The sequence below is a fragment of the Somniosus microcephalus genome, chromosome 11, assembly GCF_052327205.1.
Source record: "Somniosus microcephalus isolate GS21.2 chromosome 11, FLI_Smic_1.0, whole genome shotgun sequence".
Lineage (NCBI taxonomy): Eukaryota > Metazoa > Chordata > Chondrichthyes > Squaliformes > Somniosidae > Somniosus > Somniosus microcephalus.
Window position 1 is genome coordinate 26,891,995 of NC_140997.1, and position 16,341 is coordinate 26,908,335.

The 16,341-nt window shown below is 43.4% G+C and overlaps 1 protein-coding gene and 1 long non-coding RNA gene across 2 annotated transcripts; both read right to left on the reverse strand.

Annotated features, from left to right (window-relative positions):
- Window positions 1-407: 407 nt before the first annotated feature.
- LOC147110422 (uncharacterized) lies at window positions 408-925 on the reverse strand. Its single transcript, XR_015079919.1, has 3 exons — window positions 790-925; window positions 551-631; window positions 408-456 (listed from the first exon to the last, which is right to left on the reverse strand). It is a non-coding gene; the product is annotated as an uncharacterized LOC147110422 (long non-coding RNA).
- An 8,596-nt stretch (window positions 926-9,521) lies between these two features.
- Window positions 9,522-16,105, reverse strand: LOC147110423 (NADPH oxidase organizer 1-like). Its single transcript, XM_086000397.1, has 8 exons — window positions 15,600-16,105; window positions 15,325-15,405; window positions 15,154-15,229; window positions 14,720-14,900; window positions 14,339-14,541; window positions 13,623-13,739; window positions 12,030-12,147; window positions 9,522-11,607 (listed from the first exon to the last, which is right to left on the reverse strand). The coding sequence occupies exons 1-8, from the start codon at window positions 15,783-15,785 to the stop codon at window positions 10,875-10,877; spliced, it is 1,695 nt and encodes a 564-aa protein (XP_085856523.1). The 5' UTR covers window positions 15,786-16,105; the 3' UTR covers window positions 9,522-10,874.
- Window positions 16,106-16,341: the final 236 nt, after the last annotated feature.

The window sequence follows — 16,341 nt, forward strand, 5'->3', positions numbered from 1 at the left end:
GGAACTGCTCTGTGCAACACCCTCCAGGCCAAATCCCCGATAGTCAAGAAGGTGGCTCACCACCACCTTCTCAAGGGGCAATTAGGGATGGGCAATAAATGCTGGCCTTGCCAGCGACGCCCACATCCCAGGAACGTATAAAAAAAAAATTACTTCCTGAACCCAGGGTTTCAAAGCTTTATCTTCTTTAATAGGCAATGCATTTTGGTTTACAGGTGTGCAATATTTCAAGGTAAAGTTAGCTTTGTAACGTTGCCTCATGAATTATGATCAATGTTTCGTTTTGTTAATATAGAGCAACAAGAAAAAACTCAGTAATCTGCTCTGTCAGTAAGGATTTAATCTATGTTTGTTGTGTTATAGTTAAACAGCTTTTGCATTTAAAAACACATTTGGATTCCGTTTACCTTCGAATTCTGGTCCGGCTTCCTGCGGGTATTTCTTCTCAATAGTTCTCTGTTAGTTAAAAAATAAATGATATAAAAAAAATCGCACTTTACACAACGGAAGTAATGCCGATTAAAAGGTATCAGGTTTTAAATCTACTCACATGGAGTTTCTTAAACTCTTCAAACGTCCTGTAAACAATAACATCATTTTGATCCGACCACAGAACTGATGAAAGGTAGGTCTGTTCATTAAACAGAAATAATGGGTAAGTGAGACATAAAATATCGACATCAAACGGAGAGAACTCACCGGGAAACGAACATGTGAAATAACAGGGACGAGAGAAGAATTGCAACATTACCATTACATCTAGTATTAAACAGCTATAAAATCGCTCACCTTTCCCCTCTTAAATTGCATTAATCCAATAATGCGGACGTGCAGCGGGAACCGCTTGTTCATTTTCGTTGTCTGAGGGGGTTCTGTTTGCTCCGAGCGCTCAAGGTTCTCTGTGTGTGTGTGTCTCACCAGAGCAGCGAGCTGGGCTTTATACAGACACCAGCCGTCCCTCTCCCAGCCTCCCATATCCCGCTGATGACGCCACAGCGCAGCAATCTCAATCTCCAAACCTGTCCCGGCCGAACACGCCTATCCCCAGTTTGCGCTCAGCTGCCAGGAAATTCCACGCACAAGGTAACCATTTCCGTGAAGGGTTTGGTGCCCGAATCCGCTAATTATGCAAATATGGGTGTAGGCTCCAAATTTCCAGATGAAGAGATATAACATGGATTATTGGGTGGACCAATGTAAGATTTTAGTGGTTATAACGAAAGTCACCAAATTCTGGACAGTACTTGGCATTTGAACACTAGGCATGTCCTCGACTCCTCCCAGAGTCGCAATGTGGATTCCGCCCACAAAGGGGCACAATGGACATGATCTTCACCGCGCATCAAATACAAGAGAAATGCAGGGAACAGCACCAACTGCTGTACATGGCCTTCTTTGACCTCACAAAGGCCTTCGACACTGTCAACCGTGAGGGATTATGGAGTGTCCTCCTCAAATTCAGCTGCCCTCAAAAGTTTGTCACCACCCTCCGCCTGCTTCATCACAGACCCAATTCACATACGGACCGGGGTCAAGCAAGGCTGTGTTATCGCACCAACGCTTTTCTCAATCTTCCTTGCTGCAATGCTCCATCTCACTCTCAGTAAGCTCCCCACTGGAGTGGAGCTAATTTACAGAACAAACGGAAACTGTTCAACCTCCGTCGCCTCCAGTCTAGATCCAAGGTCGTCCCATCCTCTGTCATCGAATTACAGTAAGCAGACGACGCTTGCGTCTGCGCACACTCGGAGGTCGAACTCCAAACCATTGTCAACTCCTTCACTGAAGCGTACGAGAGCATGGGCCTTACATTAAACATCCATAAGACAAAGGTCCTCTACCAACCTGCCCCCGCCACACAGTACTGCCCCCCAATTATCAAAATCCACGACGAGGCCTTGGACAACGTGGACCACTTTCCATACCTCGGGAGCCTACTGTCAACAAGGGCAGACATCGATGACGAAGTCCAGCACCGCCTTCAGTGTAACAACAGAAAATGCTGGAAAAACTCAGCAGGCCAGGCAACATCCGTGGAGAGAAATTAGAGTCGACGTTTCGGGTCAAAACCCTTTTTCAAAACTGGAAAGGAAATGAAATAGATCGAAAGGCAGGGCTGGGAGAGAACAAAAGAAGTGAAGAGACATTAAGAGGTATTCAAAACGAGACAAGATGGTGATAGGACTAGTGGAGACAAAAGACGGCTCAGATTAGGCGTGAAATGCTCTGGCAGAATGAGAGGAAAAAAAGGAAAAGGGGGGGGAGGGAAAAACCAAAACAAAGGGGTGGATAAAAAAATATATAAGTAAAAATGTAATAGGGGCCTTCAGCGTACCAGTGCAGCCTTTGGTCACCTGAGGAAGAGAATGTTTGAAGACCAGGACCTCAAACCTGGCACTAAGCTCATGGTCTACAGAGCAGTAGTGATTCCTGCCCTCCTGTATGCTTCAGACGATGTACAGCAGGCACCTCAAAGCACTGGAGAGGTACCACCAACGCTGCCTCCGCAAGATCCTGCAAATCCATTGGCAGGACAGGCGCACCAACGTCAGTGTTCTCGCTCAGGCCAACATCCCCAGCATCGAAACTTTGACCACACTCGACCAGCTCCGATGGACGGGTCACATTGTCCGCATGCCCGATACAAGACTCCCAAAACAAGCGCTCTACTCGGAGCTCCGACATGACAGGAGAGCCCCAGGTGGGTAGAGGAAATGCTTCAAGGACACCCTCAAAGCCTCCTTGAAAAAGTGTAACATCCCCACCAACACCTGGGAATCCCTGGCCCAAGACCGCACAAAGTGGAGGAGAAGCATCCGGGAAGGCGCCGAACACCTCGAGTCTCTTCGCCGGGAGCAAGCGGAAGCCAAGCGCAAACAGTGGAAGGAGCGCACGTCAACCCAAGCACCCCACCCACCCACCCCTTCAACCACCGTCCGCCCCACCTGTGACAGAGACTGTGGGTCCTGCATTGGACTCAGTCACTTGAGAACTAATTTTTAGTGTGGAAGCAAGTCACCCTCGGTTCCGAGGGACTGCTTAAAAGAAGAGATGTCCTCGACAGGGTTCCCAAGCCCCCAGGATCGCCCTGGAGTCTCCAGGAATTACAAATTAATCTCCAGGACACTGCCCTGAGGAACCTGGGAGAAAGAACATAGGGGCATTATTTCTTTTTCATTATCTTTGCATGCTTCCAGTTATAAAAATATTGCAGATGGAGGAAAAAGGCTGTTTGACTGACAGTAAAGAATCATCTAATCAGATATCAAAGAGTCTGTTTGCTTTCCAATTGGTGTGGGAATGCGGCGCAATGCAAGGATGGAGTCTCACCTCTGAGTCAGATGGTTGTGGGTTCGAGTCCCACTCCAGAGACTATCAGAAATCTGGGCTGACACTCCAGTGCAGTGCTGAGGGTGCGCTGCACTGTCGGAGGTGCCGTCTTTCAGATGAGACGTCAAACCGAGCTCTCGTTAGCTCTCTCACATGGATGTAAAAGATCCCATGGCACTATTTTGAAAAAGAGCTGGTGATTTATCCCCGGTGTCCTGGCCAATATTTATCCCTCAGTCAACATCACAGAAAAACAGATTATCTGGTCATTATTACATTGCTGTTTGCGGGAGCTTGCTGTGCGCAAATTGGCTGATGCATTTCCTATATTACAACAGTGACTACACTTCAAAAGTACTTCATTGGCTGTAAAGTGCTTTGGGATGTCCCGAGGTTGTGAAAGGCGTGATATAAATGCAAGTCTTTTCTTTATGTCAGACGGCCAATGGTGGGAGCGTGGGGTGTGAATGATTGGAGGCAAGAAGTCATGTGATGAAAGCTCCAGGACTACAAGCAGAGTTAGCAACCCTAGTCCTCGATGCTAAACGTGCCTGTGGGGTGGCAGCGAGTGACAGAGGCCAAGGAAGGTCCCAGGTTAGATACCTGGCTTTTGCTCAGGGAGGTAATCCTAGCTGGGGCAATGGTGGAGTCACTGCAATTGACATCAGTGTTCCGGGGTTAGGGAAGTTTGCCAGGGCTCCTTGTCATGATTTCTATCAGTAACCTGTGCTAGAAAAGCCACATGTGTGACTTTAGACAAGGATTGAATCGAGCTGGGTTATGCTGTCCCCTACAGGCACATTTACTTTGCCATGTAGCAAAACAAGGGCCATACATATAGGATAGTCACGATGAATCCAATAAGGAAATCAGAAGAAATGTCTTTACCCAGAGAGTGATAAGAATGGATCTTGCTACTATATGGAGTGGTTGAGGCGAAGAGCATAGATACATTTAAGCGGAATCTAGATAAGTACATGAGTGAGAAAGGAATAGAAGGATTGCATTTTAGCACTGAAACCCACTGATTAACATATCTCTTAGCACATATCTGATTGGTGCTGCAATAGGTCTCCTTGTTATCACATCAAGACCCCCCCCCGGCTTTGGTTATTAACTACTGTACAGCTACTCGTGACACACTGGGCTGGAATTTGTCAATGGGGATGTGATGGAGGCGGGACTCCCACTTTTTGGGTTGTAGTCCCGCCTCCATTGATTTGTGGCCAACCCATGCGATTTTCCCTTAATTGACTTTGTTGAGCCCACCCAGCGGGCTCAGCAGGCCAATTAAGGGACACCCGGTTACAGGTGACGTCAGGGATTGACATTTCATCTGTCAAGAGCTTTTGACAGATGAAATATCAGCGTTTGACAGCTCTGTGAAGCTGTCAAACACTGACACTCTGACTTCTAACTTGAGTCCTTCTCCACAGACTCAGTTAGAAATCTCTCCAGAACAGAAAGCAGAATGCTGCAACTTTTGACAGCTCGCGGCCATTCTGCTCTCTGTGCCGGTGAGATGAGGGACTCCCGAGACCTGAAGGAAGGAAGCCTGCATTAGTAAGTAAAGGTAAGTAAAACTTATTTAAACACTTTACACACACCAAACACACTTACCTCAGCACACATGTACCCATCACTCACCTGAACACTGGACATCTTGAACCCTCCAAGCCCTTCAGCCCGACGGTCCACCTCACTAACTTGGCATGGTTTGGAGCCGTCGAGAAGCCCACACTTCAGGGCTAAAAATAGGGATTAGGCCAAAAACTGCCTGTTAACTACCTGTTAACAGACAGTTAATTGGCACTAATCCCCTTCCCGCCCACAGGTCAGGTACTCACCTCCTGGGAAACGGGCATGGAGGCGGGTTGGGGCGGGAAGGGTTCGTGCCCCCGATTCTGCAATTTTCCCCCCACTCCTGCTTCCAAACCCACCTCCACGAGGCTTGGAAAATCCAGCCCACTGCTTCAATAGAAGATATGTGACTTTCCATCAAATATTACTGTGAAAGACATGGAAAATTCTTATATTTTGAAGAAGGATCTCTTGAAGAAAAGGGCGCTCGTTTATCAATCATCATCACTCAAATTCTTTGACAATTCTTGCTTGGGGCACTGGAGGGAAATAGTAAAACTCCAAGCATTGCATATGTTCAAAACATTAGGCCAAATCTTGCTGAAGCGGGGCAGCTCGTGGCATGTGCCATTAGTTGGACTGCAGTCTTGAGCTCGAAAACCTCCTGTGCCGTAACTTTCTGGAAGTGCGAGCTGATAACAGCGCAGCGAGGGCAACGGGGCATCTGAGACCTCAGTCAACAGCGGGACCAACAGTCTGTCTCCTTAACCAATGGGATTTAAGGATTGAGACAGAAACAGAGGAACGACGGACAAGAAGGGTGAATTACAGTCAAGTCAGGTACAGAAAGAGAAATAAAGAGAGGGAAAGAAAGTATAGATTAAGAGAGAGAAAAAAAGACAAAGGAAAAGAAAGAAAAAAAATTAAAAATGTTAATATCCTTAAGAGCAATTTACTATTTGAAGGAATGAGACCCCACAGTTTAAATTGTGCCCTTTCTGGGCCAGGTAGGTTGATTGGCATTGCATTAACAATTCTCATGTTGTTAAAAGGGTACTGTCGCTCTTCATTACACGAATTAACATTCCGTGCCAGGTTTAATGGGCAATTAACGGGCAAATCCAACAAATTCTTAAACTTAACGGAGAGGCTAAGGACGAGGTGCCATTTGTGCACAGCAAACGGTGGAGCAGCGTAAATCGACCAGCAAATTCTGGAGATTTGTAATTCACGGCGTATCTCTTAATCCCCTGAATTTGTTGGCCGATTTGTGCATTAATAATGGCGTGCGAGATACTCCCTTTGAGGCTGCTTCAGAATGGAAGAGGCAGTGAAATGCAGTGAATACAAATAAATACCTGTGGTGGTGCCTTTATGTCAAAGTAAGCCTTTCATGTTATGCATGTGACACTTGAGCTCTCAGTGATTTTCCTTTTGAAATGCCCTCTCATTGATCAGATTAGAGATAATGAAGTAGGGTCCTCTCCCCCAATTTGCAAACTGATGCACCTTAACATCGCCAAGTGGTCTGAAGAGGACATGAAATAATCTGATGCAACTAACTTCCAAAGATGGGCAACAATATTAAGTAAGGGATGCCAACTGGGACAGATGACAATCATTAAAATGCAGTTGAATTGAGAGTTTTGTGTTTTTGATAACCCCTGGGTCACTGAGACAAAGAGTCTATTATGCCTCAGCTATAACTAAGTCATTGTTAATTTACATAATTCTGTCTTGCCTAAAAGCCTATAAAAAGATTTACTCCCGATACGGTTTTGTTTCTCTTTGAAGCCTGATAGAGCTCAGTTGTCACAACTCTATATTGGAATGGTAACTTTAGGCGACACCCATGGCATAAGACAATTGTTAATTTAATCAGGATGTCCTTTAAATATCTCTGTTAGCAAGAGAACATTAACCAGTCAAAGATTACTTTCATCTGGTAAGGGCAAGAATTTAGTGAACCAATGAACCATTTTATACCATCCTTTTGTATTGCTGTTGACTTCTGTGTTTTTCTGTTCTGGGTCCAAGGAAAAAGCTTTTCTGTAGGTAGATGGTAAACTTGCATTTGGAAGCCATGATTCAATCAGATTTGTGCTTTAAGTTGGCACGTCATAGAAGGGGTAGTTCAACATGCACAGTGTATTTTGTTATGAAAATGATGAAGCAAAACTTAATTGTTTTGGTGAAAGCCTTTGGCAAAAGGGACTAACCTACCATTGGCCTTAAACATTCTAAAGCTTATTACAGATTCAAAAGCTTGGGCAGATTTTATTGTAGGAAACCCGGTGCCAAAATAGGAGTCTAGGAAACTCCTTATAGCGTGCTTTATTTATTGTTGGTTGAGCCCGTCTAGTTGTCTTGAATTATCTATGCAGAATATGTTGCTAAAGATATGCAGCACGGTGGCATAGTGGTTAGCACTGTTGCCTCACAGCGCCAGAGACCTGGGTTCGAATCCGGCCTCGGGCGACTGTCTGTGTGGAGTTTGCACATTCTCCCTGTGTTTGCGTGGGTTTTCTCCGGGTGCTCCGGTTTCCTCCCACAGTCCAAAGATGTGCGGGTTAGGTTGATTGGCTATGATAAATTGACCCTTAGTGTTAGGGGGATTAAATACGTGGGGTTACAAGGATAGGGTGGGATATGTGTTGGTGTAGGGGTTACGGAGATCGGGTGGGATATGTGTCGGTGCAGGCTCGATGGGCCGAAATGGCCTCTATCTGCACTGTGGGGTTTCTGTGATTCTGTGAAAGCACTGTTATTAAGCCAAGTTAAGGCTGCCCCACAGGATACACCTCCCTTTAGCAAATGTTTTGATGCACTCTATAGCAATAACCATTATGGGTTTAGAAGAGACAGAGCATGCCTGACAAACATCTTTCAGGAAACGATTAATAATTCACTAGCATGTAGGCTATTTGAACTTTTGGAAAGCCTTTGCTAAAGTACCATGTTTGTGTCAGTCTTTCTCAGTTGGTAAACTCTTGCCTCTGGGGCAGAAGGTTCTAGCATCACCGCAGGGCTGCAACACATAATTTAAGCTGATACTACAGTACATTACTGAGGGTGTGTTACATTACTGGATGTGCCATCACTCAGACGATACCAAGGTCCCATCTATCGCCTCCGCTGGTTCGAGTAGCTGCTAATGATGCTCTGGTCCTAGTCAATGAAGTACAGGGATTTCTCCGGGAGTCCTGGCCAACATTGCTCCTTCAACCAACCATGAAACTGCAGGTCAACTATTGATCTCATAACAGTCTGTGGCCTGTTGCTGGTGCAGAACGGTTGCTGCATTAACATACAGAACAGCATTAAAGTTTGGGCTGTATTTTGCCAGCCCTGGGGAGACGGGTTTCGAGGCGGAACTGCTGGGAAAATGGCAAAATCCCAACCCGCCCCTAACTCGCCTCCATGCCATCTTGCCAGGAGGCGGGTAGCCGTCCCACTCCGGGTCCCGTCTCCTTGGAGGCAGGAAGGGGATTAGTGCCACTTATCTGCCTGTTAACAGGTAGTTAACCGGCATATAAGAGGATTATCCCCATTTTACCCACAAAGGTGCGGGCTTCCCAAAGGCTCCGAACCCCGCCAGGGTCACCGAGGCGAGTAGTGGGTCTGCGGGGGTCAGAGGGGTCCAAAAGTGTGCTGTGCAGGTGAGTGATGGGTGCAAGTGTGGAGAGGTGAGTATGTGAGGGAAGTAGAAAGTGTTAGAAAAAGTTTACTTACCTTTGTTTCTTCTGGCAGGCTTCAATCGTTGGGTATGCGGAGAGTCTCACACCACTGAGGCAGAGATGACAGATGGCCGTCGCATTCTCCAATGCAACAACCATCTAATTTCTGCAAAAGAAAGAGGTTTGATGAGGTCTCGCATTCAAGAACTCATCAAACTACAGAGAATTTTAGTGTTTGACAGCTTCACAGAGCTGTCAAACGATGACAATTGACAGGTGAAACGTCATATGTTGACGTTCTCTGTAACCGGCTTTCCCTTAATTGGCCTGCTAAGCCTGCTGGGCGGGCTTAACAAGGTCAATCAAGGGAAAATAGCGTGGGTTGGCCAGAAATTGATGGAGGCAGGACTGAAACCCGACAAGTGGGTGTCACGCCTCCAAAAGCTCCCCATTGGCAAATTCCAGCCCATAGTGAGCCAATGTTGAGCATGGGACTGGATAAGTCGGTTAACTTTAGGAAACAGAGGGCATTAGTAAGAGGTATAATGCTAGACTGAGGTTAGTCTTGGATCGCTGTTCTTTATCAAGTACATAAATGACCTAGACACTAAAAGCAAATTTGCCAGTGACACTAAAATTGGGAGGGTATACATTTACTGAGCATTCAGAGTAACAATTAAGGTTACATGTGAATTTCCACCTTTTTTTTATTTCGGATATCTGATTAGGCAGATTCTTAACACAGGTTATCAGAATTGCATGTGTTTTAAGCACATGGGGCTGTATTGGAATGTAACTTCCTCATTAATCAACTGAGTATAATTATTTGGCACAGTAGATTACAGGAATCTAGATAACAAAAACTGTGTGGTAGAAGCAAAGTTTTTTTCCAAGAAAAAGGCGGTAAATAAATGAATATTAATATACACCACATACTTCTAAAAAGTTTATTACATTTTTGAATAACACAGAAGTACAGAATTGTTTTGAAATGTTTACAAAGGAAAATATACAGCGAATATAGCTGAACAAGAAAACCAGTTGTAACCTAAAAGCAAGGGACGCAAGTCAGAGAGAGATACAAATCTATTGTAATAATTCCTCCATGCTATACATAGGAAACACCTAGTTACATGTCTTAATATAAGTTGGAGATAAATAATAAAACAGCACTTTTTTCCATTATGGAAAATACAGCGTATTTAAATTTTAATGCAGCGGCTGATTGCTAAATTCTAATTTTTACTTTTGATTTTCATTCTCAACTGGGCACTGTGTGGTGATCGGGCAGATATACCAGATAGACTTAGTCACCTTTTGATATCTTTACACTAGCAGTATACAGTAATATGGCAGAAGTTTCAGCATAGCTGAGTGAGCTCGTATTTTCTGTTCATAATCCTTTATTGACCATTTGAAAAAAAATCATTCTCGGGATGAGGGCGTCACTGGCAAGGCCGGCATTTATTCCCCACCTGTGGTTGCCCCGAGAAGGTGGTGGTAGTGGGCTGCCTTCTTCAACCACATATTAGCGGTTTTGATACAACGGAGTGGTTTGCTCAGCTGCTTCAGAGGGCAGTTAAGAGTCAACCATGTTGGCGTGAGACTGGAGTATGGTCAGACCAGGAGAATGTCCTTTGGTGTGGAGCCCTTTAGAGGCAACCAGCAGTATTAACAGGTTTAGTAAGTAAAAAATCCAGCTACTGCAAACTCTTAAAGAACAATGTTTGTCTTCCTTTTAAAATCTCATTAAAAAACTTACTTTACAATATTTCCCTTGAATGTCATGCCAAACAAATTTCAGATCACAATATTCCTAAATCAGAATGAATTTAATATATTTCAAAATTAGTCTATATTCGATTATTTTATTAATAAAATAAAATCAATTAAGCTTATTTGGTCTTTATGATACGTGCACTGAAAATGATTATTCCTCTGGTCAATACATTGTGCTACTTTCTAGAGTTGCATGACACTACACAACGTTTATTATGAGATTACACAAGTATGTAGGGTTAACGGCCACTTATCAGGAATGAACTGAAGAATTTTGCCAGCCAATGTAGTAATTAGTATGCTTCTTTTTCTTTGTGACACTATTTAAGGATTGAAAACTTAATCCCGCAGAGTAGGAATTGCGTACATTTAGCAGAACAAATCTTCATCATACTAATATAACTGTGGCAACTTTGGTTACCACATTTTTTTCAGAAATAAAAATTGCAGCTTCTGCAGACCACTACAAAATTAAATATCGTTTGAGTAAAAACAAAACTTCCTTTCTCACCGATATTTTGGTTGAGTGACCTCAGGTTTTGTTTCAGAATATTTGAAGTCAAAATCAACTTGGGATCTCAGAACCATGTTCTTGGTGAAGGTTGTACATCTTGATAATATTTCTTGACGCTGAGGCCTTGGAGGTATTTTGGGTATCGGATTTGTAACAGAACTGCTTCCACTTGTGGAAGCTTCAGGGCTGTATCTCAAATCTACCTTTTCCACACCAGAACCATGAAGGTTTTTGGACTTGCTTTGAGAAGACTCAGTTTGGTTCCTGTCAAACAGTCGTGATATATCAACAGAGCCTCGACGAATGTTGTAACTCTCTGTTAAACTGCTGTCCTCAGATAAATTTGACTGGCCTGAACTTACAGTGGACACGCTAACGTCATCGTTCAAGCTTTCTGACCTGCTTTCTAACTCGTCTGAATTGGGAAGGATGAACTCATCTTCATCTATGGTTTTGTCAGTCAAACAGTTGGTAGACTTTGATTTTTGCTTATCCAGTGCATTGTTGGCACCCTTGATCTCTGTGGTAGAGTGATAATTGTTGGCTTCGTATCTATGCCAGTTCGGCTGTACGTTATTTGACTGAATATGCAAATTTCTAGCAGCCTCGATGAGATTCGGGGTGGAGTTGTATCTGTCTGCCTTGGTGAGAAGCTGAAATTTTGAATGAGGGTTTTTGTATGGCTGGAGATAAACAGATGGGACGTACCCAGATTGTCCACCGTACCTATTGATCAACAAGATTACTTAAGTTAGTCTTCAAAGTGCTTTGCAGTTTTCAAAATGCACAATGGTAGACTTAATTCCTTGTAAATCTCTGATACTAAATACAGTATATTTAGAATTAATTCTGTTGAAGTTAAATTCTATCAGAATTGAAAAAGCTTCAAAGCCCTGGTGCAGTTTCTTATTTAGCTAGTTTTAGATATAATGAAAGGAATATTGACATTGTAAATAACATTCAATCATAAAGCAATTCTATTGTGTTACAAATTTAAATCAGGATTTTTGCTATATTCGGAATCCAATTTTTAAAAATAAACATTAAGTAGGTGCAATTGAAGCACATGACTTGTGGATGTCATGCACCATTTGTTATTTAACACTACTGGTTAAGGAACAATAGATTAACAGTTAAGTAGGACAAACCTGATAAGCCACCATCCATCACTGGATTTTTTCAAGACTTCGACTATGACACCTACATGCATTGATAGTTCATCTTCATCTTTCGCTTCATAGCTTTTAACAGCATAATATTGGCACTCTGAATTTACAGAGGACAAACAAAAGGTCAAAATCATTATAAAAATAAATATTTAACATTAACATTGCCGAATAATTATTGAAAATAAACTGCGTAAAGGACCTCTGCTATAAATAAGAACTAGAAAAAAAGTAGGTAATCTTAATTGGATTTCACTTATCATACATTAGGTGAACTGAGAAAAAATACATTTTGGTTTGGCAATATTAGATCTTTTGTTAGAGTGTGATATTAGAGTGTGATTGGATTACAGTGTGTTTCTCAGAAATTAATGTGGTTGGATTGACCTCTTCTAAGAAATGTTTTCTAATCTTGCATTTTGTTTGTGGTTAGATACACCATTGAAAGGCAGTGCTGGAATTTAACAGAGCACTGGCTTCTACAGCTCTCAAACAATACCAAATCATGAAAAGGACAGGCAAGTTGGCCAAGATTGAGCTGGATAGTGAACGTATCTGGGTTAACAAGGTGTGGAACAAAAAGCTGTCCAAGGGGGAAAAATTCAGTATCGCCCCGTTTAGGGCGCCATTATCGGCCGTGCGCAAAATTTAGCGCCTGGCGCTAATTATCGCCTCCGACAGCAAACTTGGCTTTTATTGCCCCTGGAGGTGATTGGAGCGCTAAATCAGGCGCTTCACACCTGTCTTAAGGCGCAAAGGCCGAGGAGCGAGGCGCTACCTCAGAGCACTGGCGAAGCAAGGAAGGGCAAATCAAAATGAACCTGCAAAGTGCTGCTCAGTACTCAAAACTCCTTCACACAGCGTTGAATCTCTCCAGAAGTCTCTCTCTCTCTCTCTCTCTCAGAATGCGTGGTGCAAAAATGTCACCAACAAAAAAAGGCAGGAAGTGGTCGCCTTTAAATAGGGCCCCCCAGGTCCCTTTCTGACAGCATAACGCTCACCTCAACCTGTCGTTGCTAGCAGCCGGCGGTAAGGCAGGGGGCGCCACTCAATATCCGGTCCGGGGCGCTAACGGGGCGTTGCGCGCTCGATTGACGTCACAATCTGCCGGCGCAGGAGATCGTGGCGGTAGTGTTTAGCGCCGCCGCAAAATGTCTAGTTAATTTCGCGTGCGGCGCAAACATCGCCGCACCCGGGCGCTAGTTGCTTTGCGCCCCAATTGGCGCCCTCTTAAGGCGCTAACGGGAGGCGCAAACAACTGAGTTTTTCCCCCCAAGCGCCTTAAATAATAACACCGTCGATTCATTTTCAAAACCATGTAAAAACAATGTAGGAGCTTATCAAGTGTAAATCAGTACGAAGTAGAAATTATCAATGGGTTTTGGACATTATATTGCAGAGGTTGAAAATAAATGGCACTGCTGCAGTCTTTTGCTAATGATGATTTTAACTCTAATTGCGCCACAACAGAACAATGGAGTGAATTTTCATGTTTTTTAGATGCGGTTTCTATGGAGCGTTGCAGCTTTAATATTAAATGCTGGAAGTGGTGCTTAGACGCACTCCTTAACTTACCGTCTGTTTCCCTGTTGATAGTTGATGCTCCAGACGGAGCAGAGTTAAGGCCCTTTTTGAGGTAGGGAGCTGGAAACCAGGCTAATTGCTTCTCATCGTTCTCCACAAGCCACCACCCTATAAGAGACAGGTATCAGGACCATTAGGGTAAGGAGTTTGCCCACATCAAACGTTTATTCCTGTTAAACCTATTACCTGCTATTAATAAAATCAATTAAACAATATTCTGTTTGTACACATCAAACTTTTATAAATGAACTACAAAATAACAACACAATACTGTTTTGCGCATTTGAAGAGTTCAAAAGCTGGACAATTACATAGGAACAGTTAGCAGGATCTACCTGGTAAAGTCAGCTGGGGTTTATGTTGTAATTGGAGCTCTGAATTTAATTAAAGCAGTGAGCTGTTGTGCCACATGTTATCAGTGCTCTGTGTCCCACTGCAGCACAGGACACACTGGATCACTTTTACCATACACAGCAGTTATATTTTCTAATGAATTGTCGGATTCTTGAGAAGTTATGTAGAAAACAAATTTCAAGCGCACTACAAAAATCTATTTTTAAAAATTCAATAGTTGACCCCCCACCCGCCCCCTCCCCACCGATCATAGCAATTTGGAATTCCATAGGCGCTGTAAATGAAATAAGGGATTTACTGCCTGCCCTCGTGATCCAAAGCAGCGAAAGGCAGAGTTAGCCCCCAAAATTCACCTGACGGGTTCTTGGTTATAACGTCGACGATTTCATCCTCCAACACCTTAAACGGCTTGTTATTGGTATCTTTTGTTTCATAAGATGCTATGCACTTGTAATTCTCTGAAGCAACAGGCTGTGTGATGATCTGGGCGAAGGTTCTGCCTGGACGCCTCCAAGTATCATTTTTCTGCTCAACTGCGGACGGCATGATGATAATACTAGAGCAAAAGGAAAGGGGAGAAAACATTCAGTTTTTTAACAAGACTGAATCATCCGTCGGAAGTTACAATTTTGAGATCTGATGGTCAGACAGAGTGGAATTTGACACTGCAGTGGTTTGACTCCGAATAACCCTTTGGTGAGACTGAGGTGACCTCAACACTGCCCTGTGCTTACCTGTCTGAGGGGACAGAAGGCGCCAGGTCCTTGCTGGTGGGCAGGAAGAACTGAATAACATCCTGGTCCTCCGAGATCTTAACACCACATCTCAATAAATGCTCGCAGTATTGCTCCAGCATTCGGATTCTCAAGACTGATTTACTCACTCGGCTCTGTCTTCTTTCCTTCCTAGAAATGTCTACAAGGCGAATAGAATTAGAATATTTCACTTCCCGAATCCAGGGGTTCAAAGCTTTATCTTCTTTAATTTTGGTGTGCAATATTTCAAGGTAAAGTTAGCTTTGTAACGTTGCCTCATGAATTATGATCAATTTTTCGTTTTGTTAATATAGAGCAACAAGAAAAAACTCAGTAATCTGGTCTTTCAGTAAGGATTTCATCTATATTTGTGTGAAAGTTAACATTTTAAAACAAATTTGGATTCAGTTTACCTTCGAATTTTGGTAGAATTCGATCAGACTTTTTAATGCGTCCGGCTTCCAGTGGGTATTTCTTCACAATAGTTCTCTGTTAGTCAAATAATAAATGATCATTAAAAAAATCGCACTTTACACAACGGAAGGAATGGCGATTAAAAGGTATCAGGTTTTAAATCTACTCACATGGAGTTTCTTAAACTCTTCAAATGTCCTGTACACAATAACATCATTTTGATCCGACCACAGAACTGATGAAAGGTAGGTCTGTTCATTAAACAGAAATAATGGGTAAGTGAGACATAAAATATCGACAACGGTGAGAACTCACCCGGAAACGAACACGTGAAATAACGGGACAAGAGAAAAGAATTGTACTTGACGCGTGAATAATATAACGCAGGAGAACGATTGCAACATTACCATTACATCTAGTATTAAACAGCTATAAAATCGCTCACCTTTTCCTTCTTAATTTGCATTAATCCAATAATGCGGACGTACAACGGGATTCTCTTTTTCATTTTCGTTGTCTGAGGGGGTTCTGTTTGCTCCGAGCGCTCAAGGTTCTCTGTGTGTGTGTGTCTCACCAGAGCAGCGAGCTGGGCTTTATACAGACACCAGCCGTCCCTCTCCCAGCCTCCCATATCCCGCTGATGACGCCACAGCGCAGCAATCTCAATCTTCAAACCTGTCCCGGCCGAACACGCCTATCCCCAGCTTGCGCGCCTCTTTGTTCAGCTGCCAGGAAATTCCACGCACAAGGTAACCGTTTCCGTGAAGGGTTTGGTGCCCGAAATCTGCTAATTATGCAAATATGGGTGTAGGCTCCAAATTTCCAGATGAAGAGATATAACATGGATTATTGGGTGGACCAATGTAAGATTTTAGTGGTTATAACGAAAGTCACCAAATTCTGGACAGTACTTGGCATTTGAACACTAGGCATGTCCTCGACTCCTCCCAGAGTCACAGCGCAGCAATCTCAATCTCCAAACCCTCTCCCGGTCAGCTGCCAGGAAATTCCACGCACAATGTAACCGTTTCCGTGATGGGTTTGGTGCCCGAATCCGCTAATTATGCAAATATGGATGTACTCTTTTGATAGATACATGAACAAATTGACTGTAAATTAATAAAACTTTAGATAAAACTTAACAAATCAAATTATAATTTTGTTGTCCGAATTGATAATGCACTCCA

Excerpts from the sequence above, each read along its gene's own strand:
- LOC147110423 (XM_086000397.1), bottom strand. The coding sequence starts at position 15,785 with ATGGGAGGCTGGGAGAGGGACGGCTGGTGTCTGTATAAAGCCCAGCTC. Across the intron at positions 15,406-15,599 it reads TGCAAATTAAGAAGGAAAAG|ACCTACCTTTCATCAGTTCT; the intron begins GTGAGCGATTTT and ends TTTAATGAACAG. Across the intron at positions 13,740-14,338 it reads TATAACCAAGAACCCGTCAG|GGTGGTGGCTTGTGGAGAAC; the intron begins GTGAATTTTGGG and ends TGTCTCTTATAG.